This window comes from Lepus europaeus, chromosome 22, assembly GCF_033115175.1.
Source record: "Lepus europaeus isolate LE1 chromosome 22, mLepTim1.pri, whole genome shotgun sequence".
Lineage (NCBI taxonomy): Eukaryota > Metazoa > Chordata > Mammalia > Lagomorpha > Leporidae > Lepus > Lepus europaeus.
The window spans coordinates 13835072-13862718 of record NC_084848.1 but is presented as its reverse complement, the minus strand read 5'-3'; the positions used below and the strand labels follow the sequence as shown (position 1 = coordinate 13862718).

At 39.8% G+C, this 27647-nt stretch overlaps 2 protein-coding genes across 5 annotated transcripts in view; one reads left to right on the top strand and one right to left on the bottom strand.

Annotated features, from left to right (window-relative positions):
* The window catches only part of GALC (galactosylceramidase), a 65101-nt gene extending 64848 nt beyond the window's left edge, over positions 1 to 253 (bottom strand). For both annotated transcript variants that reach the window (XM_062181192.1, XM_062181193.1), the window contains exon 1: positions 59 to 253. In XM_062181192.1, coding sequence (XP_062037176.1) covers positions 59 to 253 — 195 coding nt within the window. The remainder of the gene's footprint in view (positions 1 to 58) is intronic.
* On the top strand, positions 209 to 27647 carry GPR65 (G protein-coupled receptor 65). Of its 3 annotated transcripts, XM_062181197.1 has the most exons (6): positions 365 to 592; positions 2499 to 2837; positions 3698 to 3844; positions 4441 to 4529; positions 18010 to 18083; positions 26046 to 27647. In XM_062181197.1, exon 6 carries the CDS (start codon positions 26483 to 26485, stop codon positions 27491 to 27493), a length of 1011 nt encoding a protein of 336 aa, XP_062037181.1. In that variant the 5' UTR covers positions 365 to 592; positions 2499 to 2837; positions 3698 to 3844; positions 4441 to 4529; positions 18010 to 18083; positions 26046 to 26482; the 3' UTR covers positions 27494 to 27647. The 3 variants fall into 3 exon arrangements, with proteins under 3 accessions (XP_062037180.1, XP_062037181.1, XP_062037179.1); XM_062181196.1 differs by lacking the exons at positions 365 to 592; positions 4441 to 4529 and adding an exon at positions 209 to 321; XM_062181195.1 differs by lacking the exon at positions 4441 to 4529.

Sequence of the window (27647 nt, the reverse complement as noted above, 5' to 3'; positions counted from 1 at the left end):
CTGGGGCGGGAGGGGACCGGCACCTGACAGCCCCTGGTGCCCTGGCCGCAGGCCTCACCCCGCCGCCGCTGACACCGCCGACGCCGTCGAACTCCAGGCCCAGCCCGTCGGAGTCGTCGAGCACGTAGCCGCCACCGGGCGCCAGCAGCGCGCACAGCAGCAGGGGCACCGCGGCGCGGCCCGCCGAGCCCGCGGCGGCCGTCATGACTTTCCCTTGGCGTTGCCGGGAAGCCTGGAACAGGCTCTCAGCCATTGTGTGGGTCACATGACTCTGGCACCCAAGGAGGCGGGTCCGGTCGCCGTCATGATGGAGAAGGGCAAGTAGGTTTCTGACGCCAGCGCCGCCATCTTGAGTGCGGGCTAGGATCCGGCCGTGCGGCCTCCGTAGTTTTAGGGGGAAGCCCGGCGAACTTTCTCCGGTCGCCCCCGCTGGTTTTCGCCGGTGCTCTGTGGCTTCTCTTCCGGACTCTGCGCGCTTCGCTGAGCGCATAAGTGAAAGGGATGTGGGCTTCAGGGCCTGTCAAAGGAGAAAGCAGTGAGTGGTGCTACCATGCACCTACCCCAGCGTCTCAGGGCACAAGTCCCCGGACCGGTAGGTGGCAAACAGGAAGGAGGACCAAGCTTGGAGCCTCTCGCCCAGCCGCAGTTTCAGCTGTCACCTTGGAGTCGCTTAGTTTTCAGAGGCTAAGCGTCACCTTGAGAACAGCCCCGGTGTGGAGGACGTATGGTTAAATGCGAGGAGCAGGTGCTAGGCACGCGGGCAGTCCCACCTGAGTGCCCTGCACACTCGACAGGCCTTAGCTGAGAAGATTCTCCACTCTCTAATTAGTATATTCAGGGCTTTTAGCAGGGAAGAGTGAAGAATCTGCCACCCTGGAGTATGCTGGTATGGCACATGGCCTATTTTGAGTTAACAGCACTTAAAAAAAAAAAAAAAAAAAAAAAAAAAAACACTCGCTAGGAGACCACGCTGACCTTCATTCTGTATCAACAGCAGATGAAGTTCCTATGTAAAAGCTGTCCTGCATCTGAAGTAATTGCTCCTGAAGAAGAGAGATTGGAAGGAGTCTGCAAACAAGCCCTGTTAAACTAACCCTCTTCTTCCTAGGCGACTTCCCAGTGAACTAGCCCAGACCAAGCCCCTTTGCCTAAACACGGTTCACAACTTAATAATTTCTGCTCCAATACAGCATATAAGTGATTGACTCTGCTTTTTTGTGGTCTTCACTTCCTTGTGAGAACTCTCATATCATGTAAAACTCGAATAAGTTCCTATGTTCTCCTGTTAATTTATCTTTTGTCAGTTCTTGTGCCTAGCTAGGACCCTAAAAGAATGGAGGTGGGATTCTTCCTAACTTCTAAACTGATACCTTCAGTTGAAATGATTCTACAGACAAGCCTAAATTGGTAGGAAAGTTGTGAATTGCCCTAGGATTTCTGTGGTATCCTGCATTGGCCTGAGATTTCTGATTCCCTTGTTATTAGACCAAATTAAAGACACTTTGAGAGGCTACAGAGAAAACCTTTCTGATCCCAAAATCTCCCTTGGTAGAAGCATGCAATAATTGGTTATCAATACCCATGCAAGCCTCTGGGACGCCGAAATGACAAGAAGACCCAGAGGCTTTAACACACAGGGAGTGTTATCTGGAAAGTCCTTTTGGAAATAAAATTCTTTTTTCCTTTTACTAGAGACTTAAATTTAAATTTCTGGACAGTTGTGCAGAGGTCAAATCTTAGTTTGAGCAATCCCATAAACATCTTCACCAGGCCTGTTGAAATCCTGAGGTTCTTAATGGACAATGGCTTTTTTTTCCTCTCTTTTTAAATTGGCCAAGTCTATTCTGGTTTGCCAAGCCTATGTAGATTGTTTCAAGCAATTATTAATAGTAACTCTTCTATCCTGAAATGTGTTCTGATATGAATGATAAGTTATATAGTTCCCAATGTACTCCTATGGGCCAATTAGTTTATTCACTGTCTTTTTTTCCCCAATACTGCATATATCTGAACTCTGTTTTCCCCATCCCATTCTTTTTTTAAAAAAGATTTATTTTATTTATTTGAAAGACAGAGTTACACAGAGAGGTAGAGACAGCGAGAGAGGTCCTCCATCCACCGGTTCACTCCCCAGATGGCCGCAACAGCCAGAGCTGCACCAGTCCAAAGCCAGGAGCCAGGAGCTTCCTCCAGGTCTCCCATGTGGATGCAGGGGCCCAAAGACTTAGGCCATCCTCCACTGCTCTCCCAGGCCATAGCAGAGAGCTGGATCGGAAGTGGAACAGCTGGGACTAGAACCGGTGCCCATATGGGATGCCAGCACCTCAGGCCAGGGCTTTAACCCGCTGCACCACAGCCTCTGCCCCCCCCCCCCATCCCATTCTATGATAAAATTTGGTAACTCTCCAATTCTATAGGCTTAATTTTGTATAGCTCACTCTTATCCATGTTTCATCATGATTTTAAATTTTTTAATTTATTTCCATTTTATTTGAAAGGCAAAGAGAGAGAAACAGAAAAATCTTCCATCTGCTGGTGCACTTCCCTAAATGCCTGCAACAGTCAGCCAACGCCAGAAGTCTGGGATTCAGTCTGGGTCTCCTATATGGATGACAGGAACCCAAATACTTGGACCCGTATCTGCTGCCTTCCCCTAATACATATTAGAAGGAAGCTGGATCAAAAGCAGAATGAAATAGCCAGGATTTGAACCAGGCGCTTTGATATGGAATGCAAGCCTTCCAAGCAGCAACTTAACCGCTCCTCCAAATGCCTGCCCCTGTGCATTTGTAAGCATGTTTTTAAGTATAAGCTGGAGCACCTGTGTATGCCAAGAGGTAAGCTTCCCACCAACCCTGAAATTGTATATTTGTGATATGCACATAACACCTAAGGATCACAGAATGTGATTATATGAGAAGTACCAATGTGATAAGAGAAATACCAGGCATATGAAATTAGGAAATTCAGACCAACACCCAGCATATGTCATCAGGTGGCACCTCACTGAACCTTGTGAAAGGCCCCAAATGTTTGTGCAATGTATGAATTCCATAGAAGAAACAGAAAAGGTAATCTCATTTCCAGCAAGTATCTCTAATTCCTGTTTGTACATCTGTGAGAACAACTACTCATCAGAGAAAACATTTGTTTCTAATTTCTAATCTACACTAAGGAGACCATTAGACAAGAAAGTTTCTAAGGAAAAGGGCAATAAATCCAAGTTGAGAAAGATCTTTGGAGTGCTGGTCATAAAACTCAAATTTGCTCAAGATGTGAGATAAACGGAAATGGCAGTTAGCAAACAGGTGTTCATGCACTTGATTTACCTTGTATCTGTGGTTTCAGGATCACTGAAATAAGACATTAAGAGAGTAAGAAGGTCCTAGTTCTCACATTTCTTGTAGGAGTTTTAAAAGTAATGACATTTTCTCTTAAATCAGAAGCGATTATGAATATCGCAACTATTACATCAGCCATAGCAAAATTTCTTTTTTTTCTAAAGTGAAAACTATCAAAATCAGACTTCCTCTTTAGAAAGATAAGAAATTTTTTCTTTTAATGGAAATTCATGATAAAGGCTGATAGCTATCTGCTTCTCAGTGCAAGAAACAGCTTTACCTTTTAAAAATCTGAATTAGGCTGACAGAAATTCAAGGGCAGAAGCCAAGTTTTATCTCTTTGTTCTAAAATCAAGGGGAAAGAAACATTGAGAGAGCTTTTCAAGATGGAGTCCGGAGACCATTAAGAAAACGGGAATTTTGTTCCCTTCAAGCCTGGAAACATGAACTTTGACAACCTGCACCCTTTGACTACAAGCATCTGAAAAGATGGGAAGGCCCAGGTAATTATACTGCATCCTGAGACTAAAGATATAGGCTAAGAATTTATTGGATTCTTATTTTATGGATGTTTTTATTAAGTATATATATTCTTATCTTCTATCAGACATGTAATCCCTGTTCTCTCTCAAGATTCAGTTGTTTCCTACAAAGGACTTTCTACTGTTCTGTAATAAGTCAGCACTGCTTGCCTACATAAACCTCTACTTTCCCTACCTTCTTCAGAGCACCCTTTTCGGTGCTAAACTCAAGCTGGTTCCTGAATTGCAGTTCCTAAGACTCCAAAAAAGTTCTTTCACTTTGACAATTTCTGGCTTGAATGAATTGATATTCCTGAACACATGTCTGACCCTGGGTAAGTACTCAATATATCATAATGCTTGAATTGAACTTTAAATATATATATATATATATATATATATATAATTCAATTACATACATATACCTACATATATATGTAATTTATATTTATATATATGTAATTTATATATGTATATAATTGAATGATCACATAAGGGGGCAAGAAGAAAGAATTATATACAAAAAGATTTGAAAGTGTCACCAGTGGCAGCCAGCTTACTTCAAATCCTTTTCCCAGACAGATAATGAATTACAGTTCAGGACACAGAATTATGGATAATAAAGCAAGAGTTTATGAAAGGACATCCCAAGGAAGGAACAGGCCAGGTGAGAGCACATGGAAGCCTTTCTTCCTGGTTTGTAGGTTTTATCCCTGAAGTATGAGGAGCGGTTACTTGCAGTGTGGCCATGATGTTCCTTCATGATTGACATCTGGGAGTTGCACACCTTCTGGCTCTCTGCACATATGGCAGTAAACTAGAGTTTTCTAGTTTGGCTAAATTCCCATTTTATCAGGATACTTTAACCACAAGTTAAACTGCAGAGTGAGCATCTTGGGTTGGTCCCTGCTCCCTGCCCTGCATGAGGGTTTCATGGCCTTTCCCCAGCCGCTCATGCCTAATTATCTACCTGACAGAAACATTCCTTAAAGTAGGAATCTCCAGGAGAATAAAAGGACATGGAGTATTGTCTCTTCATTAACTGTCTTGTAACATCTGCTGTTGATCTGGTCTTTCAACTCTGGGCATAAGTTGCTTGATTGCAGCTCCTCGTTATGTCACTCTAATCAACAACTCTCCAAACTATGAGAAGGGGTTCTGTTGACTCAGGACTTTATATAAACACAAGGAATATAGTCCAGAGGACAGAATCCACCTAATGGAATAAACGATACCTTGCTTATTAAACATTTTCTTAAGAATATGTACAAATAAAAACTAGCATTGCAAAAAGCAATGTACTGTGGTGGTTAAAATATTGGTCCTGGAGCCCCAGACTTCTTAGATTCAAGTCTCTCTCCTATCATTTACTTGATGTATAATGTTGACCATGTTATATTACTTCTTTAGACTTAAGTTCACCCTCTATAAAATAGAGATAATGATGGCAATGTGTTGATGTGACAGTCAACTCTGTATTCCTATAGCACTTGGAAGAGTGACTAACACATGTTACATTCTATATTAGTGTTTATTACATAAGTTACATACAGATTTAATTGTAACTTTTGAGTTGTTTCCAACAATGAAGACAGTCTTGGGGAAAAGTATTATTTTGTGTTGGTCTGAATTTTTTTTGGAGGGAGAGGTCTGGATATTTTTATGTTGTTTTATTTTTTGGTCTACAATCATCCTAACTATGTTTCATGTGGCTAGATCCCTATGATGAGAGTCTTGGCCTCCTTCATGAGTTAAGGAGCCAGATCCTCCCTCTTGCTGCCTTCAGCAGTGCAGGCTGTAATAGTGGCCAACCTCCTTCACTTACTTCCTGGAACCTGCTGCTCTGACCTTGGAAGACTGACCAGATGTATGCAGAGTTGAGGAATCACCCTGAAGCCCTGTCATAATCCAGGAAAATAATCTACATAGAAGCCCCATCAGAGGTGGCCACAAGTGCCCAGAGAAGTGATACAGCAGCCATACTAACCCGAGTGCTCAAGCAGAGGGACTTTTGGTTCTAACTCACCTGGTTCTGAAGCCCCAGCACCAATTCTGTGTTCTATCCTGACTTATTTCTAGGTCATTTTTCTGCACATGGTGGTTTGGTGGTTTCTGTTGTCTGCAGCAAAAATACAAACTGACACACCAGATTATACTCCAGAGCTTATTTGATCATTGTAGCCTCTATAGCTGCATTTCACAATTAATCTCAGGATAGATGTGGTCTCAGGAGACTAATGATAGATTCTCACTACTCAAAAGATTTTTTTTAAACATCTGGAACAATGCTACCTAACAGAAATATAATGCAAACACACACACACACTTATATAAAATTTTAAATTTTCTGGTAGCTACATTAATGTAAAAGCTGATTTAGATTAATTCTGATGATGTGTGATGTTTCTGTCTAACCCCAAATATATAAAATATTATCATCACAATATGTAATTATTATAAATATTTATTAGTAAGATATTTTGGATTCTTTGCATACTAGATTTTCGTAAATATGGTGTATTTTACACATATATCTCAGATTGGGCTAGCCACATTTTGAATGTACAGTAGTCACATTGGGATCAACAGATCTGAGATATCCCAGGCCCTGGGCTAGCCACACTCATTAAAACTCCTCTGACTGCAAAAGACATGGTTGAAGAATAACTAGTTGGTTAATTTGCTGTGTCTGCCATTATTTTCAATGGGTGGTTTAAAGACAAATTTATTTTCTTATAGTTCTGAGGCCAGAAAAGCAATGTTAAAGGTACCCACAAATTTGTTTTCTCCTGAGATCTCCTTGGTTTATAGATGGCCACATTCAAACTATGTCCTCAAATGGTCTTTCCCCTGGTGTTCCTCTGTGTCCGAATTTCTTCTTCTTGTTTTTTATTTTCTAAACTTTATTTAATTGATAAGTAAGATTATATATATATTTATCATGTACAACATAATTTTTGAAATATATATACACCATGAAAGGTTATATCAAGCTAATTAATGTATGTATTACCTCACATACCTGTTTTTCTGGTGAGAACACTCAGAATCTCCTCTTGGCCATTTTCAATAATATAAAACCTTTTTACTAACTCTAGTCACCATGTTGTGCAATAGATTTCTTGGACTTGATCCTGTTATGTAACTGAATTTTTCTATTATTTGACCAACATCTCCCCAATTCTCCACCCCTGGTAACTGCCATTCTCTATAATTTTGTGAATTCAACATTTTTCGGTTCTAGGTATAAGAGAGATCATGTGTTATTTGTCTGTGCCTGGCTTATTTCACTTATATCTTCCAGGTTCACCCATGTTGTCACAAATGACAGGAGTTCATTCTTCTTCCAAGGCTGAAGAGCATTACAGTGTGTGTGTGTGTGTGTGTGTGATATTTCCTTTATCCATCAATGGATAGGCACTCAGATATTCCATATCTTGGCTATTTGTGAATATTGGCTCGAGGAATGTGGGAGCACAGATGTCTCTTTGACATATTGAATTCAATTTTGAATATATGTCCAGTAATGGGATTGCTGAATCATATGATAGTTCTATTTTTAATTATTTGAGGAACTGCCATACAGTTTTCCAATATGACTACACTAATTTATATGCTCATCAATAATATGCAAAATTTCCTTTTCTCCATGCTTCTTGTCTTCCTTTTGGTAACAATTCTAACAGTTCTGAAGTGATAGCTCATTGTGGTTCTAATTTGTGTTTCCCTGACAATTTAAGATGTAGAGCATTTTTTATATACACATTGGCCATTTGTATTTATTCTTTTGAGAAATGCCTATTCAGATCCTGTGCCAATTTTTTAAGATTGGGTTATTTATTTTCTTTCTGTTGAGTTGTTTGAGTTCCTTTTGTATTGTTGATGAGGAAATTAGATGTATGGTTTGTAGACATTTTCACCCATTCTTTAAATTGTCTCTTCACTCTATTAATCATTTCGTTGGATGTACAAATGCTTTCTTAGTTTAAGTAATTACATTTGTTTATTTTTACTTTTGTTCCCTGTGCTTTTGGAGTCATATCCAAAAAAATCATAGCACAAACTGATGTCATGGAAATTTTCCTCCTTGTTTTCTTCTAATAATTTTATTGTTTAAGTTTCTACATTTAAGTTTTATTTCATTTTGAGTTTATTTTTATATGGTGTAATAAAATGGTCCAATTTCATTCTTCTGCATGTGGATATCTACTTGTCCCACTACCATTTATTGAAGAGACTGCTATTCCCCATTGTGTGTTCTTGCCATCTTTATTTAAATCAATTAAGTATAAATACATACTCTTGTTTGTTTGTTCTCTGCTTTTCTCCATTGGTTTATGTGTCTGTTTTTATGCCAGTAGTTATTATTTTGATTGTCATTGCTTTGTAGTTTATTTTGAAATCAGATTATACAATAACTCCATTCTTTTAGTTCAAGATTGCTTTGTCTATTCTGGATCTTTTTTTCCACACAAGTTTCAGAATTTTTTCTGTTTCTGTGAAAAAAAATTTATTAGAATTTTTTAAAAAATTATTTTATTTGAGAGGTAGAGTTACAGATAGAGAGAAGGAGAGACAGAGAGAAAGGTCTTCCATCTGCTGGTTAACTCTCCAAATGGCCACAATGGCCAGAGCTGGGCCAATCTGAAGCCAGGAGCCAAGAGCTTCTTCCGGGTCTCCCATGTGGATGCAGGGGCCCAAGCATTTGGACCATCTTCTACTGCTTACCCAGACCTTAGCAGAGAGCTAGATTGAAAGAAGAGCAGCTGGGACACAAACTGGCACTCATATGGGATGCTAGTGCCACAGGTGGAAGCTTAACCTACTTTACCACAGAATCTGCCCCTTTATTGGAATTTTGATAGGAATTACATTGTGTCTGAGGATTGTTTTGCATAGGACAGCCATTTTAACTGTATTGATTTTTCCAATCCATGAATATGGAATATATTTCCATTTATTTGTCTCCAATGTCTCTCATTAGTGTTTTATAGTTATGAACAATATATATTTCATCTCTTAGTTATTGCTACATATTTTATTTTTGTCACTATTATAATTGAGATTGTTCTTTTGATTTCTTTTTCATTGTAAGTTTGTAGATAATTTATTTTTGTGTATTCAATTTGTCTGGCAACTTTCCTTAATTCATTTATTTGATTTATCAGTTTCTTGGTGGTCTTTAGGGTTTCCCATTTACAATATCATGAAATATGCAGAGACAATTTAACTTCCTCCTTTCCAACTTGAGTGCCTTTTATCTTTTTTTTTTTTTTTTTTTTTTTTTTTTTTTGCCTAATTTCTCTGGCTGGGGATTCAGTACTATTTTGAATGGAAGTTGAAAGATTGAGCATCTTTGTCTTATTCTGCCTTAGAGGAGAATTTTCCAAATATTTGAAAATGTGTAATATTAGCTATGAGTTTCTCTTATATGGCCTTTATTGTGTTGGTTACATTCCTTCTACAGATAATTTATTAAGAGATTTTATCAGGAAATGATGTTGAAATTTTTCAAGTGCTTTTTCTGCATCTATTGAGATGATCATGATTTTTGTCCTTCATTCTGTTAATTCAGTATATCTCATCTATATGTTTGTGTATGTTGAACTTCCCTTACATTGCTGGAATGAATCCTACTTGGTCATAGTGAATGATACTTTTAATGTGCTGTTGCATTTGATTTTCTAGTAGTTTGTTGAGGATTTTGCATCTGTATTCATGAGAAAGCATGCTTTGTAATTTTCTTTTCCTAAAGTGCCTCTGTCTTACTTTAGTATCAGGATAATAATGGCCTTATGAAATGATTTTGAAAGTATTCCATCTGTTCAATTTTTTGAAAGAATTTGACAAGGGTTAGTATTTATTCTTTAAACTTTTGGTAGAATTCAGTAACAAATCCATCAGATCCTGGCCTTATCTTTGATAGACGATGTTTTAATATTCTGATTCAATCTTCTTGTGACTGATCTATTCAGATTTTCTCCTTTATGACTCAGTTCTGGTAGATTGTATGTATCTAGAATTTTATCAATTTATTCTGTTATCAAATTACCTCTCCTTATAAACATACCAGTCACATAGGATTAGGGCCCATTCTTACGGCTTCATTTTAATTTAATTACCTCTTTAAAGGGTCTGTCTCCAAATACAGCCACATTCTGAGGCCCTGGGGTTCAGGGCCTCAACACATGAATTTAGGAGAGGTAAAAAATTTTCAGCTCATAATACCATTTAAGATGCAGAAAGCTTTCAGGTTATGAAAGCTGGAAGGCGTCACCACCCTCAGTTCGCAGAGCAGCCGTCCATCAGGTGGTGGTCAGTCTTATGTGACTCACCTAAGTTGTTATTCGTGGCTGCTTCTGCGCCATGCTGGGACACTGGACATGCCAATCATTCTGCTCTCCCTGTGTTATGTGAGCTCAGGGGGACTGGGTGAGGTAATCTCAGGCCTTTCAAATGCGTACTCCTGAGTCTCATAACATAAAAGGCACAAATTCATTCTTCTCCCCCGGTTACAGAACCTGTCTGTTTTTCATTTTAACTTAATTGTCTAACTTTCATGCAACCGTAGCTCAGGGCTTTCGAGGAGAGATATAACAGTCAGGATGTGGGGACCCCTTTCTCAGGTACTCACCACATGTAAACTCTCATTGTTTCCTTTCTCACTCCCCTAAGCCCCACCTCCACCATGCAGCAAAACCTTTTTCTGGGGATGGACGCTCTGCTGTATTTCGACAGCTATTATTCCAAGCATGTTATCAATGCTTTCGTCCTTTCCATCCTCAAGCTCCCTAAATCTTTGGAAACTCAAAACCTACATTGTCTTATTTTCGCCTCTTTTTCTGCTGAGAATCCTTTCTCTCAAAGCAATAAATTCAAAACAGTTAATTGAGTGCATGAAGGTAGGACTGAGGTAAAAGGAAATGTGCTTGGGAAAATATGGTAGCATTTCAAAATCTTACCCTGCTATATTTAGCTGCTATTTTTATGGGTTAAATTGCACCAAAGTGGCCTGACAAGCCCTCTTCATCATCAGAATAGATTCTTGTACCGTTTGCCCCATGGAGAAGTCAGAACCAGGCTAATCTGCATTCTAGTCCCTTTTACTCATTGGTGTCCCAGGTACCCTGCCACTGGGCAGTGTTGAGAGCCCAATTTCAGACCACGAAAGACTGGATAAATGACTAGCCAGGAATGCCAACTCCTTAGAGACAGTGTTCCGAATAACTGCTGTTTGGCATGTTCTTAAGTTTTACGTTGTTAAAATGTCATAAACTCAATGTTCTGAAATTTCTAACTGATAACAATAGACTTGTGGTTGGGGCCGGCGCTGTGGCATAGTGGGTAAAGCCACCACCTGCAATGCTGGCACCCCATATATAGGCAGTCCCAGCAGCTCCACTTCCAATCCAGCTCTCTGCTATGGCCTGGGAAAGCAGTAGGAGATGGCCCAAGTCCTTGAGCCCCTCCACCCATGTGGGAGACCCGGAAGAAGCTCCTGGCTCTTGGCTTCGGATCAGCACAGCTCCAGCCCTTGCAGTCATCTGGGAAGTGAAACAGCAGATGGAAGACCTCTCTCTCTCTCTGTCTCTCTCTCTGTCTCTCTCTCTGTGTCTGTCTGTCTGTCTCTCTCTCTCTCTGCCTCTCCTTCTCTATGTAACTCTGACTTTCAAATAAAGAAATCTTAAAAAAAATGGACTTATGGTTAAAAATATAGTATTGCCATATTTTCTGGACTAAATAAGATGCAAATTTCTTAGAAGGTGAAGAATTTCTTGTTGTATAGAGTTGGCAAGATTTTAGTAGGCCAGCCACAGTTTTCCTCCTGCTTAATTAGGAGAAATTAAAGCTTGATTGTGTTTCCTAACCACATATTTTTGTTTGGATAGCAAAATGCATACATATTTGACATGGATATGCAAGTACCTCTCACTAAAAGCAGAAGTATTCTCTATTTATGTAAAATAAGAGATTGTCAGAGTCATGAAAATATACATGTATATAAACCACACATAAGCAGATTTACAAAACCCAAGCAAAAATGAGAATTTTGTATTGTAGTCACAAATAAACTGAAATTGTTACTTTTATTTTTGTAAAAATTTGAAGTTTTTTTGTAAAAATTTAAAGTTTTGTACTTAATTTTTCATTAATTCAGTAACAATATGAAGTATTATGAATTTTATGTTGCTATATGCTGAATTACTTTGCAAACTCTTATATACTTAATAAATTTAAGGTATTACTTTCATTATTCTCAATATAAGACTTACAAAGAAAGAATCAAAAGCAATTATGTTCCTAATATATTCTGATTAACCCCAAGATGGAAAGTGTTGGTGAAACCACAAGATCCTTTTTTCCATTTCTGGGTAGAAAAAGTGCCCATCCAGTAGTTATAAAAACAGCATGGTACTGGTACAGAAACAGATGGATAGACCAATGGAACAGAATAGAAACACCAGAAATCAATCCAAACATCTACAGCCAACTCACATTTGATCAAGGATCCAAAACCAATCCCTGGAGTAAGGACAGTCTATTCAATAAATGGTGCTGGGAAAACTGGATTTCCACGTGCAGAATCATGAAGCAAGATCCCTACCTTTCACCTTACACAAAAATTCACTCAACATGGATTAAAGACTTAAATCTATGACCTGACACCATCAAATTATTAGAGAGCATTGGAGAAACCCTGCAAGGTATAGGTACTGACAAAGACTTCTTGGAAAATACCCCAGGAGCACAGGCAGTCAAAGCCAAAATTAACTTTTGGGATTGCATGAAATTGAGAAGTTTCTGTACTTCAAAAGAAACAGTCAGGAAAGTGAATAGGAAACCAACAGAATGGGAAAAAATATTTGCAAACTATGCAACAGATAAAGGGTTGATAACCAGAATCTACCAAGAAATCAAGAAACTCCACAACATCAAAACAAACAACCCACTTAAGAGATGGGCCAAAGACCTCGACAGACATCTTTCAAAGAGGAAATCCAAATGGCCAACAGACACATGAAAAAATGTTCAAGATCACTAGCAATCAGGGAAATGCAAATCAAAACCACAATGAGGTTTCACCTCACCCCGGTTAGAATGGCTCACATTCAGAAATCTACCAACAACAGATGCTGGAGAGGATGTGGGGGAAAAGGGACACTAACCCACTGTTGGTGGGAATGAAAACTGGTTAAGCCACTATGGAAGTCAGTCTGGCGATTCCATTCAACCCAGCCATCCCACTCCTTGGAATTTACCCAAAGGAAATTAAATTGGCAAACAAGCCTTCTGCACATTAGTGTTTATTGCAGCTCAATTCACAATAGCTAAGACCTGGAAACAACCCAAATGCCCATCAACAGTAGACTGGATAAAGAAATTATGGGACATGTACTCTATAGAATACTATACAGCAGTCAAAAAACAATGAAACCCGGTCATTTGCACCAAGATGGAGGAATCTGGAAAACATCATGCTGAGTGAATTAAGCCAGTCCCAAAGAGACAAATATCATTTGTTTTCCCTGATCGGTGACAACTAACTGAGCACCAAGGGGGAAACTTGTGGAAGTGAAATGGACACTATGAGAAACAGTAATTTGATCAGCTCCTGTGCTGACTGTTTTTGTACAATGTAATACTTTGTCCATTTTAGTATTTTATTGTTCTAGTACTAGTGGTTGAACTCTGTAATTAACACACAATTATTCTTAGGTGTTTAAATTTTAACTGAAAAATGATCCCTGTTAAATATAAGAGTGAGAAAAAGAGAGGGAGGAGATGTACAACTGGGGACATGCTCAATTGGACTTGCCCCAAACGATGGAGTTAGAAACGTGCCAGGGGATTCCAATACAATCCCATCAAGGTGGCATGTACCAATGCCATCTCGCTAGTCCATGTGATCAATTTCAGTTCACAATTGATCACACTGATAGGTCTAAGAGTCAAAGGGATCACACAAACAAGACTAATGTCTGCTAATACTAACTGATAAAATCAGAAAGGGAGAGAACGATCCAACATGGGAAGTGGGAGACACAGCAGACTCAGAGTGGCAGATGTCCTAAATAGCACTCTGGCGTCAGAATCAGCCCTTGAGGCATTTGGATCTGGCTGAAGAGCCTATGAGAGTATTTTAGGCATGGAAAGCCAAGACACTCTGGAAAAAAAAAAAAAAAAGAAGACCTAAATGAAAGACCTCAGCGAGTGTGATCCCAGTGGAAAGAACGGGGCCATCAAAGTAGGAGGTACCTTTCTCTGAAGGGAGGAGAGAACTTTCACTTTGACTATGACTCTGTCAGAATAAGATCAAAGTCGGCGAACCCTAAAGGCGTCCATAGCCTCGGCAACACATGACTAGAGGCTAGGGAGATTACTGACGCCATAAACAAGATTGTTAAATCAACATCAAGAGTCACTGTGGGCCGGCGCCGTGGCTCAACAGGCTAATCCTCCGCCTTGCGGCGCCGGCACACCGGGTTCTAGTCCCGGTTGGGGCACCGATCCTGTCCCGGTTGCCCCTCTTCCAGGCCAGCTCTCTGCTGTGGCCAGGGAGTGCAGTGGAGGATGGCCCAAGTGTTTGGGCTCTGCACCCCATGGGAGACCAGGAGAAGCACCTGGCTCCTGCCATCGGAACAGCGCGGTGCGCCGGCCGCAGCGCGCTACCGCGGCGGCCATTGGAGGGTGAACCAACGGCAAAAGGAAGACCTTTCTCTCTGTCTCTCTCTCACTGTCCACTCTGCCTGTCAAAAATAAAAAAAAAAAAAAAAAAAAAAGAGTCACTGTGTACTTACGTCCCACGTGGGATCTGTCCTTAATGGGTTATCCAATGTGAAGTAATGCTATAGCTAGTACTGAAACAGTATTTTTACACTTTGTGTTTCTATGTGGGTGCAAACTGATGAAATCTTTACTTAGTATATACTGAATCGATCTCCTGTATATAAAGATAATTGAAAATGGAAAAAAAAAAACTTGGTGTTAAATTGGAAATTACATAGAAAATTAATAAATTTTAAAAAAAAATATGTAGGATCTCTGTCCTTAATGTGCTGTACACTGTGATTTAATGCTATAACTGGTACTCCAACAGTATTTTTCACTTTGTTTTGCTATGTGAGGGCAAACTGTTGAAATCTTTACTTTATATATACTCAACTGATTTTCTGTATATAAAGAGAATTGAAAATGAATCTTGATGTGAATGGAAGGGGAGAGAGAGTGGGAAAGGGGAGGGTTGTGGGTGGGAGGGAAGTTATGGGTGCGGGAAGCCATTGTAATCCATAAGCTGTACTTTGGAAATTTATATTCATTAAATAAAAGATTAAAAAAAAGTGCCCATCAACAACACCTTAAATATCCTTTAACAAACGCAGACTCAGAATGTCCTGTTACAGTGTTAAAAAAAAAAAATTTAAGAACTGTCTATTGAACTCGTTTTCCTATTTCTCAACTGGATTGTTTGCTTTTTTGTTGTTGAGTTTTCTAAGTTGCTGATATATTCAGGATATTAATCCTTTGTCAGGTGGTTTGCAAACATTTTTTGTTGGATGAATCTTCACTGTATTGATCTTTTCTTTTGCTATGCAAAAGCTTCTGAGTTTGCTATAGTATCATTTATTTAGTTTTGCTTTTGTTGCCTGTGCTTTGGGAATCTTATCCAAGAAGTTGTCCCTTACACCAATATCTTGAAGTATTTCCTCTACGTTTTCTTCCAACAACTTCATAGTCTCAGGTCTTAAATTTAGGCTTTGATCCATCTTGAGTTGATTTTTGTATTTGGTGAGACATATGGTTGAATCTAATTTCATTCTTCTGCATATATACATCCAATTTTGCCAATACCATTTGTTGAGGAGATTATCCTTAGTCTACTGTATGGTCTGAGCACTTTTGTGAAAAATCAGTTGGCTATATGTATGTGGTTTAGTTTTGGGGTTCTCTATTCTGTTCCATTGATCTATAATTCTGTTTTAATGCCAGTACTATGCTGTTTAAATTACTACAGCTTTGTAGTGTGCTTTGAAGTCAAATATTGTGATGCCTGCAGCTTGATTTTTCTTGTTCAAGATCACTTTGGCCATTCTGGGTCTTCTGTGATTTCATATGAATTTTAGGATTGCTTTTCTAGTTCTGTAAAGAATGTCATTGGTATTTTGATAGGGATTGCATGTAATCTGTTAACTGCTTTAGGAAGCAAAGACATTTTAATGATACTGATTCTCCCAATCCATAGCAAGGAATATCTTTCCATTCTTTGTGTCCTTGATGATTTCTTTCATCAATGTTTGATAATTTTCAATGTAGATATCTTTCACTTCTCTGATTAAATTTATTCCTAAATATTTGATTTTTTGTAGCTATTGTGAATGGATTTCTTTATTGATTTCTCTTTCCTTGAGCTCATCATTAGCACACAAACATGCTACAAATGGCCAACAGATATGTGAAAAAAATGCTCAACATCACTAGCCATCTGGGAAATGCAAATCAAAACCACAATGAGATACCATCTCACCCCTGTCAGAATGGCTAAAATCCAAAACACAGAGAGAAACAAATGCTGGCCAGGATGTGAACAAAGGGGAACACTTAAACACCGTTGGTGGGGATGTAAATTAGTGCAGTCACGGTGAAAAACAGTGTGGAGATTTCTTTACAAACTAGAAATAGACTTGTCATATGATCCAACAATCCCATTACTGGCTATTTACCCAAAATGAACACAATGTATCAAAGAGACATCTGCACCACCTTGTTTATAGCAACACTGTTCACAATAGCCAAAATTTGGAACCAACCAAGATGTCTGTCATCAGATGAATAGATGAAGAAAATGTGGTGCAATACATAAATATATAAATAATGGGAGTGCTTAGGCGCCTTCACCTGCATGGGAGACCAGGAGGAAGCACCTGGCTCCTGGCTTTGGATCGGCGCAGTGCCAGCCATGGCAGCCATTTGGGGGGTGAACCAGCGGAAGGAAGACCTTTCTCTCTGTCTCTCTCACTGTCTAACTCTATCTGTCAAAAAAAAAAAATTGTATCTACAAATCACATTGAATCTGTTAAAAACTGATTAAAAGTTAAAAAATACAAAATAATTTAAAATTCATTTGAAAGGCAGAGAGATGATCAGAGTGAGATCTTCCATCTGCTATTTCAATGCCCAAATGCCTGCAACAGACAGTGCTGAGCTGGGCTAAAGCCAGGAGTTAAAACTGAATCCAGGCTGGTGCCAAGGCTCACTAGGCTAATCCTCCACCTGCGGCACTGGCAGCCCAGGTTCTAGTCCCGGTTAGGGAAGTGCTTGGGCCCTGCACCCACATGGGAGACCAGGAGGCAGCAAAGCACTTGGCTCCTGGCTTTAGATTGGCGCAGTGCGCCGGCTGTAGCAGCCATTTGGAGGGTGAACCAATGGAAGGAAGACCTTTCTGTCTGTCTCTCACTGTCTAACTCTGCCTGTCAAAAAAAAAAAAAAAAAAGAAAAAGAAAAGAAAGAAAAAACTGAATCCAGATCCCTCTTCTGGGAAGGAGGGACCCAAGTATTTGAGTCCTCTCCTGCTGCCTCCCAGAATATGCATTAGTAGGTGCACATTAAGGTGCAAAGAGAGGGGCCGGTGCTTTGGCGTAGCAGGTAAAGCTGCTGCCTACAGTGCCAGCATCCCATATGGGCACAGGTTCAAGTCCCAGCTGCTCCACTTCCAATCCAGCTCTCTGCTATCATCTGGAAAAGCAGTAGGAGATGGCTCAAGTCCTTGGGCCCCTGCACCTGCACGGGAGACCTGGAGGAAGCTCCTAGCTCCTGACTTTGGATTGGCATAGCTCCAGGTGTTGTGGCCAACTAGGGAGTGAACCAAGGGATGGAAGACCTCTCTCTCTCTCTCTCTCTCTCTCTCTCTCTCTCTCTCTCTTTGCCTCTTCTCTCTCTGTGTAACTCTGACTTTCAAATAAATAAAGGTGCAAAGAGAAAAGTGAGTTACAAAAATTACACTACTATAATTGATAAATAAAAAACATTGTTTAAAATAATTGTGGCTTATTTTGTTCAAACTTGGAAAATGTACATCCCCCACATTAAGATACTGCTTCCTCATTGGTTTATGATGAAATTATGAGTGCAATTTCCTGTCTTCTCAACAGTGTTGGTTTCTGTTCTCCATGAACAAGATTTATCAGGCTGTTCAGTCGACAAAACCATCATCCAAAGAACATGGGTAAGTATAAGATTTAAAAATAAAATATTAAAAGATTTAATAAGATATTTTGAAAGATATGAATGTCAACAATGTTCACAACATTTTATCTGGTTTAAGCAGTATAAATGTGGTAAGCAAGAAAGAGAAATGCGGTTTCCTCTTCTTTGAACAGTGGTTAAAGAATGTCAAAACTTAAATTTAGAGCTAGTTAGATAAAACCTTGGATATCCAAAAGGGGGATGTTTATGCTCCATTTCTTTTCCAAGACACAATGTATTAGCAAACTGCATTGTTTAGGAAGAAACCTACCAGCTTCTGGCTGTAAAGCTATCTAGTCCCATTTCCTCATCTGTACGATAGTCTAGTAATACTTTTTAAATCAATCAGAAACAACATGAAGTTAGAAAATCATTGATATTGATTAATACTATACATTTGATTAGTTAATAAATGACCATCACAGTTCCTGTACATAGTGGACTGTTAGTAAGTAGCTGTTAAACTACCAAGTGAAAGCAAGCATTTCCTGTAATATTGTGGGACAACATTTCACTTTTGATTATTGTCATCAATGATTTATACTATTTTTAGAGCCAATTAAGAGTGAAATATTGTAGATTGTCTTTTTGGCATTTGGTAAAAATTAAAATATAAGTTTAAACTAGTGCAAATATCTCAGTGCTGGTTCTAAAAACAGTTGTATCAAAATATGATTAAAATAGCTAAAAATACTTGAAAATATATATATGTGATAGAAATTACATATTCTTGTTTTTTAAGATTTATTTGAAATGCAGAGTTATGGAGAGAGAGAGAGGGAGAGAGAGAGAGATTCCATCCACTGGTTCACTCTCTAAAATGGATCTGGGCTGATCCAAAGCCAGGAGCCAGGAGTTTCTTCTGGGTCTCCCACATGGGTATAGAGGCCCAAGTACTTGGGCCATCTTCTGATACTTTCCCAGGAACATTAGCAGAGAGCTGGATTGGAAGTGGAGCAGCCAGGCCTCGAACTGGTGCCCATATGAGATGCTGGCACTGCAGGCCGTGGCTTAACTTGCTACACCACAGCACCAGCCTCAGAAATTATATATTCCATTAAAATTTTACATCTGCACAAATTAAATTGACAAATTGTGGTATGTGGTATAGTGTGTGGAGTGTTACTGTAGGAATCATGCTCTGAGTGCCTCTGGTTTCTCTCCTGCTCTCTGCCTAGATGGCCAAAGATGACCTCTTTCTAGGGAATGTAGGGGACAACACAGAAAATAGCAGCAGACCACTGATACTGTCCCTGAAACAACACTATCATCTCATGTCTAGCAAGGGCTTACCATGTGCTAGGTACTTTGCTTTATGTATCATTTCATTTAATTCTCACAGCACCATAGGAAGTGGGTACTAACTTACTCATGTGGAAACTGGAACTTGAGATAAGTGAAGAAACACAGATGGTCACAGAGCCACCAAGAGCTATTGAGAGACCTTCAAACTATCTCCAGAGCCCATGCTCATAACCACAACCCTCTGCTATCTCTCCTGCCCAACAAAAAAGAGACCCGGTCTCTGTTCCATCAAATCATTCTGTCTGTGGTTGTGTTAGTGGAGGCAAGAAATGCTTTTATAGCTAGAGAAATTCATTCTACTGAGAACTGAGTTTAAAAAAAAAATCATTGTTTCCATCTTGTCTATTTTTAAAATATATGTGTGTGTATGTATAACATATATACAATATAAGGTATATAAACAGACAAATATATATGAACAGACAAAGATGGAGGAGGTAGCCTCTTCCCATCACCCAACTCTCTTGGTCCTAGTCTTCAGCGGGGTTATTTTCAGGGTTCAGGTGTTCTCCAGATGCCTGAGTCCAATGGTGGATACGATGTGCATTCACCAGAGTCATCCACAATAACTTGATCAATCCTTTATGTACTTCAGATCTTACACAAGTGTCATTTTCTCTCTTCAATTACATACTTTAGAAGTTTCTTTATTAAGGATTTGGAGGGTAAATTTTTTCAGTGAGATTGTCTGGAAATGACTTAATTTTTGCAGTAGTCCTTAAATCCGGTTTTATTGGGTATATAATTATAGGATGGCATATATTTTCTAAACAGTTTGGAAATGTTAATCCCTCATCTCTGCTTTCTGTTGTTGCTATTGAGAAGTGCTTTGCCAGTCTAACTCCATCCTATGTAATAATCCATGTCTTCTTTCTGAATCTTTTTCTCGTAGTCTTTGATTGCAATGAGTCTAAGTATAGAGTTCCATTTTTGGTTGTTTTTAATCCTATTTGGGAGTTTCTAGGCTTACTAAACAGAAGGATTCCCTGTCCTTCACCAGTTACAGAACGTTCTTAGCCATTATCTTCACAATATTAGCTCTTTCTTATTCTCTCTTTATGAAACTCCAGTTACACAATTAATTTGTGTTGACTTTTTCACCTTATTGTCCAGGTTTCTTTGGTATTTTTCTATCTATTTACTTCTATCTTGCAATGCAATAATTCTCCAACTAGATCCAAACAGTTAGTCCCTACTGATTTTTAATTTTAAATTATTATATTTTTTATAAATCCTATTATGTTTATAAATTTTTATTGAGGGGCAGAAAGAGAGAGAAAGGAAAGCAGACAGACAGATCTCGTCTGGTAATTCACTCCCAACGTGCCAAAAATGACCAAGGATGTGCTAGGCTGAAGTCAGGAGCACAATCCAGGTCTCCTACATGGGTGGCAGGGACACAACTACTTGAAGCCATACTTGCTGCCTCCCAGGGTTTTCATGAGCAGGAAGCTAGAATCGGGATCAGAGCCAAGACTTAAATGCAGGCACTTTGATATGACATATGAGTATCCCAACAGTGTCCTAACTGCCAGGCCAAACTCGAACTCTTGACTCTTTTTTTAAAATATGCCCGGGGGCCAGCGCTGCAGCTCAATTGGCTAATCCTCCACCTTGCAGCCCGGCACACTGTGTTCTAGTCCCGGTCAGGGCGCCGGATTCTGTCCCGGTTGCCCCTCTTCCAGGCCAGCTCTCTGCTGTGGTCAGGGAGTGCAGTGGAGGATGGTCCAGGTGCTTGGGCCCTGCACCCCATGGGAGACCAGGATAAGCATTGGAGGGTGAACCAACAGCAAAGGAAGACCTTTCTCTCTGTCTCTGTCTCTCTCTCTCACTGTCCACTCTGCCTGTCAAAAATTTTTTTAAAAAATAAATAAAATAAAATATGCCCGGGGGGCTGGTGCCACGGCTCACTTGCCAGCATCACAGGTTCTAGTCCCAGTTGGGGCGCCGGATTCTGTCCCGGTTGCTCCTTTTCCAGGCCAGCTCTCTGCTGTGGCCCGGGAAGGCAGTGGAGGATGGCCCAAGTGCTTGGGCCCTGCACCCGCATGGGAGACCAGAAGGAAGCACATGGCTCCTGGCTTCGGATCGGCGCAGCGCACTGGCCGCAACAGCCATCCGGGGGGGGGGGGGGTAGTGAACCAATGGAGGGAAGACCTTTCTCCCTCTCTCTCTCTCTCTCACTGTCTAACTCTGCCCAGGGGCTGGTGCTGTGGTATAGCAGGGTATGGGCGCTGGTTAGAGTCCATGCTGCTCCACATCCAATCCAGCTCCCTGCTAATGTGCCTGGGGAAGCAGTAGAAGATGGCCCTAGTACCTGGGCTCCTGCATCCATGTGGTCCTTAATACTAAGGACTCCTATAGAAAATATGACTGAATGTTTTTACTTGGTGACTATTTTGTCAAAACTTTCTTGAAGCACTTAAGAAAGCATTTGAGAGAAATAAAATAATGAAGACTTTTTCCCACTTAAAAAAAAAAAAGGAATTTGAAAATATGAACAAGAAGCAAGAGACTAACAAATGACCAGACTATTTTTTAAATATTTATTTATTTATTTATTTATTTGAAAGAGTTACAGAGAGAGAGGGAGAGACAGAGAGAAAGGTCTTTCACCTGCTGGTTCACTCCCCAAATGGCCACAACGGCCAGAGCTGGGCTAATCTGAAGCCAGGAGCTTCTTCCAGGTCTCCCATGTGGGTACAGGGGCCCAAGCACTTGGACTATCTTCCACTGCTTTTCCAGGCTATAAGCAGAGAGCTGGATCAGAAGAGGACCAGCCAGGACACGTATCCCATATGGGATACTGGCACTGCAGGCAGAGGCTTAGCTTACTACGCCACACGCCAACCCCTGGATTTATTTTTTCATGTAGTAAACCTTTTTCTTTGCCATATTTATTTTCATAATTATTTAGGTTATTCACATATTGTTTTGTTTCCCAGAATTGTTTTTTATATTTGAGAAAAGAACTAAAATCATACAATTTCATATGAAGGCATAAATGCCCCATTTGCAGTCGATACAAATAGCTCATTTGTCAAAATGTTTCACATTCCATTTTATACAACCTTTGGATTCCACTTTTCAATTGCAATATAAAATACACACAAATAATTGCATATATCCTAAGTATACAGCTTGATAAATATTTACAAACTGAGCTCATAGAAACAGCATAAACCACAAAGAGCACATTACCAAGATATCAGAAATACCCTCAATGTCCTGTCCCAGTGTGACCCAGCCATTCACCAAAGATAACCACCATGCTGACTCCTACCATAATAGATCATCATGTTTTTGTGAGCTGGCATACCCATCACTGCTTGTTTTTTTGTTTTTCTTAATTCATCATGTTTATGAGCTTCAACCATATGATTGCACACAATGAAAATTTGTTCTTTGTCACTAATATATAGATTTCAGTGTGTCAACATACTTTAATTTACTTATCTAATCTGATAATAGCCATGGTACTTGGGAAATATTATGAACAGTGCTACCGTGAGCATACTAATTCAGCTATGTGCTGTTTGGTAAACTACGTGTAAATTTAGTTGAGCATGTACCGAGATGTGAAATTACTGAATCATTTGATATATGGAAGTGCCATACAATTTTCCAGTCAACAGTCTGTAATGGTCCAAGTTTGTTTGTTTGTTTTAAGATTTATTTATTTATTTTGAACATCAGAATTGCATAGAGAGAGGGAAGACAGAGAGAGATCTTCTACTCCCCAGATGGCTGCAGTGGCCAGCATTAGGAGCTTCATCCAGGTCTCCCACATGAGTGGCAGGGACCCAACTACTTGTGCCATCTTCTACTGCTTCTCCAAGGCCAGTGATAGGGAGCTGGATCCAAAGCAAAACACTAGGACATGAACCACAATCACATGGGATGCCAGTGTCACAGGCAGAGGTTTTGCCCACTGTACCACAACGCCAGCCCCAGAGGTCCAGGTTTCTATATCCTCAATAACATTTGATACAAGTCTCTACCTTTTTATATATTATTTATTCTTCTGAGTGTGTAGTGGTATCTTATGGTGATTTTCCTTTGCATTTCCCTGATGACCAGTGAAGCTGAGCATGTGGGTTGGCCTAATGTTTTTGCCACAAGACTAACTGTGTAGACTCAGAGTCCATTTCCAAGTGGGTTCCACAAGTAAGCCATGAATCCTCAAAGAAGGATTTTTTATTGTAGTTCCTCACAGAAACCAAGCTAAGGCAGGGAACTTGCCAACTTTTCTCTGTTGTCTGCAAATGTCTCTGGAGTATGTTGTGTTTATTTTCTAGTTCTTGCCTTTCCTGAGGGCAGAGGTTCCTGGATCCTAACATGTGGTCAAGGACCCTTTCCTACCTGCATGGGCCTAAGCCTTGTGCCTGGTTCCTTTGATCCAGTGGCCTAAGTGTGTGCCTCCAGATCCACAAATGCCTCCTGTATATCCAGAGCTTTACAGCTCATTTACTCCCTGATTCCAGCTCCCACTTCCTTTTCCCTATCACAATGTTTTTCTTCTGTGGAAGTTTCATATTGATTCAGAAGGCTGTTTTTCACATTGTATTCATATTTTAAGTATGGTGAAACTAGGTATCATGAGCTTCTTTTCTCTCTCTAATATGTTTGAAGGTCGAGATACAGTCACAATAGATACTCTGGCTATAGTTTATGCTACTTCCGGAGACCTGTTGCCTTCTGGTAGCAGGAAATTTCTGTGCATAGGACTCACCAGCACTTGGAAGGAAGTGGTTCTGTTGCCTTGCATATTGTCCCCATAATGAAGGTCTCCAAACCACCAAGAGCCTTCCTACCACAGAAAGGTGGGCAGAAGTGTTTCTCTACTCCAGTAAGGAGAGAAGGGGGGGATCCTCCACACCTATGTGAATCTATGACATATTAGCTTTAAAAAGAAACTACCTGAATAAACAATCAAGTAGAAAGGTAGAAACTGATGATCACAAGATTGTACCCAGAACTGAGAGCTAGAATGCTTCTCATTTACAAAAGTAGAAGAAATATAAAGCCATGAGCCCACAAAGGAAGCAAAAAGATAAACAGAATAGGTAGGATTTTGTCACTACATAATATATTTCAACAAGCTGCCTTTTTTTTTTTAAGATTTTATTTATTTATTTGAGAGGTAGAGTTACAGACAGTGAAAAGAGAAACAGAGAGAAAGGTATTCCATCTGCTGGTTAACTTCCCAAATGTCTGCAATGGCTGGAGCTGAGCTGATCTGAAGCCAGGAGCCAAGACCTTCTTCTGGGTCTCCTGCACGGTTGCAGTAGCCCAAGTGCTTGGGCCATTTTCTACTGCTTTCCCAGGACATATCAGAGAGCTAGATTGGAAGAGGAGCAGCTGGGGACTAGAATTGGTGCCCATATGGAATGCCGGCACCACAGGCAGAGGATTAACCTACTGCACCACAGTGCCAGCGGGCTACTGTCTTTTAAAATTCTACAACTGGGTTTTCTCTGTCTCTCTCTTCACTAACTCTATCTGCCAAAAAAAAAAAAATTAAAAAATTCTATAACTGGAGCCAGTGGTGTAAGGGGTAAAGCCACTGCCTGCAGTGCTGACATCCTATATGGGCATGGTTCAAGTCCTGGCTGCTCCGCTGCCGATCCAACTCTCTGCTATGTCCTGGGTAAGGAGTTGAAGATGGACCCCTGCACCTGCACAGGAGACCCGGAGGAAGCTCCTGGCTCCTGGCTTTGGATCGGCGCAGCTTCGGTGGTTGCAGTAATCTGGGGAGTGAACGAGCAGATGGAAGACCTCTCTCTCTCTCCACCTCTGCCTCTCAAATAAATAAATCTTCTTTTTTAAAAAGAACTAAAAATAAAATGAAATTCTATAACTAAATTATATTTCTCATGACAATATTTCCTTGGTTAATCAGGTGATTTGAAATTACTTTATACCTAGTTAATATATAAAAATTTGCAACACTCAAAATTTACTGATCAAAAACAAATTATTGAGGCCGGCGCCGTGGCTCAATAGGCTAATCCTCCGTCTTGCGGCACCGGCACACCAGGTTCTAGTCCCGGCCGGAGCGGCGGATTCTGTCCCGGTTGCCCCTCTTCCAGGCCAGCTCTGTGCTGTGGCCCAGGAAGGCAGTGGAGGATGGTCCAAGTGCTTGGGCCCTGCAACTGCATGGGAGACCAGGAGAAAGCACCTTGCTCCTGGCTTTGGATCAGTGCGGTGCACCGGCCGCAGCAGCCACTGGCGGGTGTACCAATGGAAAAGGAAGACCTTGCTCTCTGTCTCTCTCTCTCTCTCTCTCACTGTCCACTCTGCCTGTCAAAAAAAAAAAAATCATTGAATTGTCTAACTTCAGCTGCTAATATGGCTTTTTAACTTTGGCTTTGTATTATTAGGTCATTTCCAGTGAGAAATATAATTATCTCTAATCTAGCACTGTTGGATAATTCTTATTTGAGGTAGATAAAATACCTGGGCTTGATTTTATCTACTGACATCCATTAGATAACTTTCCCATTTAAACACTTTCATTGTAACATTATGCATTTTCAGTATCTTCAGTAAATTAAATGATATTGTCTTGAAATCATGACTTTAATGAGATTATTTATTTTTTAAACATCTAAACTATCTAGTTCATCTTTCATTACAGAAACAAAAGCATTTTTTAAAAAGTCAGTCTCTATGAAAACAAAGCCTTGTGTATTCATGTTTGAATCAATCTCCTGTGAGATTCATGAAGAAAGTTAAATTGGGGACAACACTCCATGAACACCAAAGGAATCTCTCAGTTGATCCTTCAGAGTTCTTCATCAGTGTTCTGTGATCATGACCACATGGATGTCTGTTCATTAAATTCAGCTGACCATTTTAGTTAACTGCCTGGATTGACTTCTATGAAAATTGATCTAACATCTCCCCTTTTTAAAGCCCTAGTGAATTAATCAGAACTTCCAAAACCAAAGAAAAATAGAAAAAGAAATCTTAGTGAAAGAGAATTCAATCTTAAAAACTAATTACAACAAGGCAAGACTTACGTTTCTGTTCATCTTCTAAGAACAAATATAATTTCCACCTTAAAAAGGAAAAATGAACACCACGTGTATTGAAGAACAACATGACCTGGATCACTATTTGTTTCCAATTGTTTACATTTTTGTGATCATAGTCAGTGTTCCAGCCAATATTGGATCTCTCTGTGTGTCCTTTCTTCAAGCAAAGAAAAAAAATGAACTAGGGATTTACCTCTTCAGTTTATCACTATCGGATTTGCTCTATGCATTGACTCTTCCTCCCTGGATTAATTACACTTGGAATAACGACAACTGGACTTTCTCTCCTGCCTTGTGCAGAGGGAGTGCTTTCTTCATGTATCTGAACTTCTACAGCAGCACAGCGTTCCTCACCTGCATTGCTGTCGATCGGTATTTAGCAGTTGTCTACCCCTTGCGATTTTGTTTTCTAAGAACGAGAAGATTTGCATTCATGGTCACCCTCTCTGTCTGGATATTGGAAATCATGTTCAACGCTGTCATTTTGTGGGAGAACGAAACAACTATTGAGTATTGTGATGGCAAAAAATCCAATTTTACTTTGTGCTATGACAAATACCCTTTGGAGAAATGGCAAATCGATCTCAACTTGTTTAGGACATGTACAGGCTATGTGATACCCTTAGCCACCATAATGGTCTGCAACCGGAAAGTCTACCAGGCTGTGCGGCAGAACCAAGCAACGGAAAACAGGGAAAAGAAGATCATCATAAAACTACTTGTTAGTCTCACTTTGACTTTTGTCTTGTGCTTTACTCCCTTTCATGTGATGGTGCTGATTCGCTGCATTTTAGAGCGTGATGTGAACTTAGATAACCACAAGTCTGGGAAGCAGACTTACACAGTGTATAGAATCACAGTCGCATTAACAAGCTTAAATTGTGTTGCTGATCCAATTCTTTACTGTTTTGTAACTGAGACAGGAAGATCTGATATGTGGAATATATTAAAATTCTGTAGTGGGAAGGGTAAAAAATTACAAAGACAAAGAAAACACATTCTTTCTACATCTACAAAAGATACAATGGAATTAGAAGTCTTAGAGTAGAAGAGTTTGGTTTTTTTCTTTGTTTTGTTTTGTTTTAAGGTGCATGGTATTATATCATTAAGATCACATTTTGAAAAGGAAATCTGTCATGTGAGGAAATTAAGTGATCTGAGTGAATATTTTTAATAAAGTCTATACAATGGAAATATTTTAA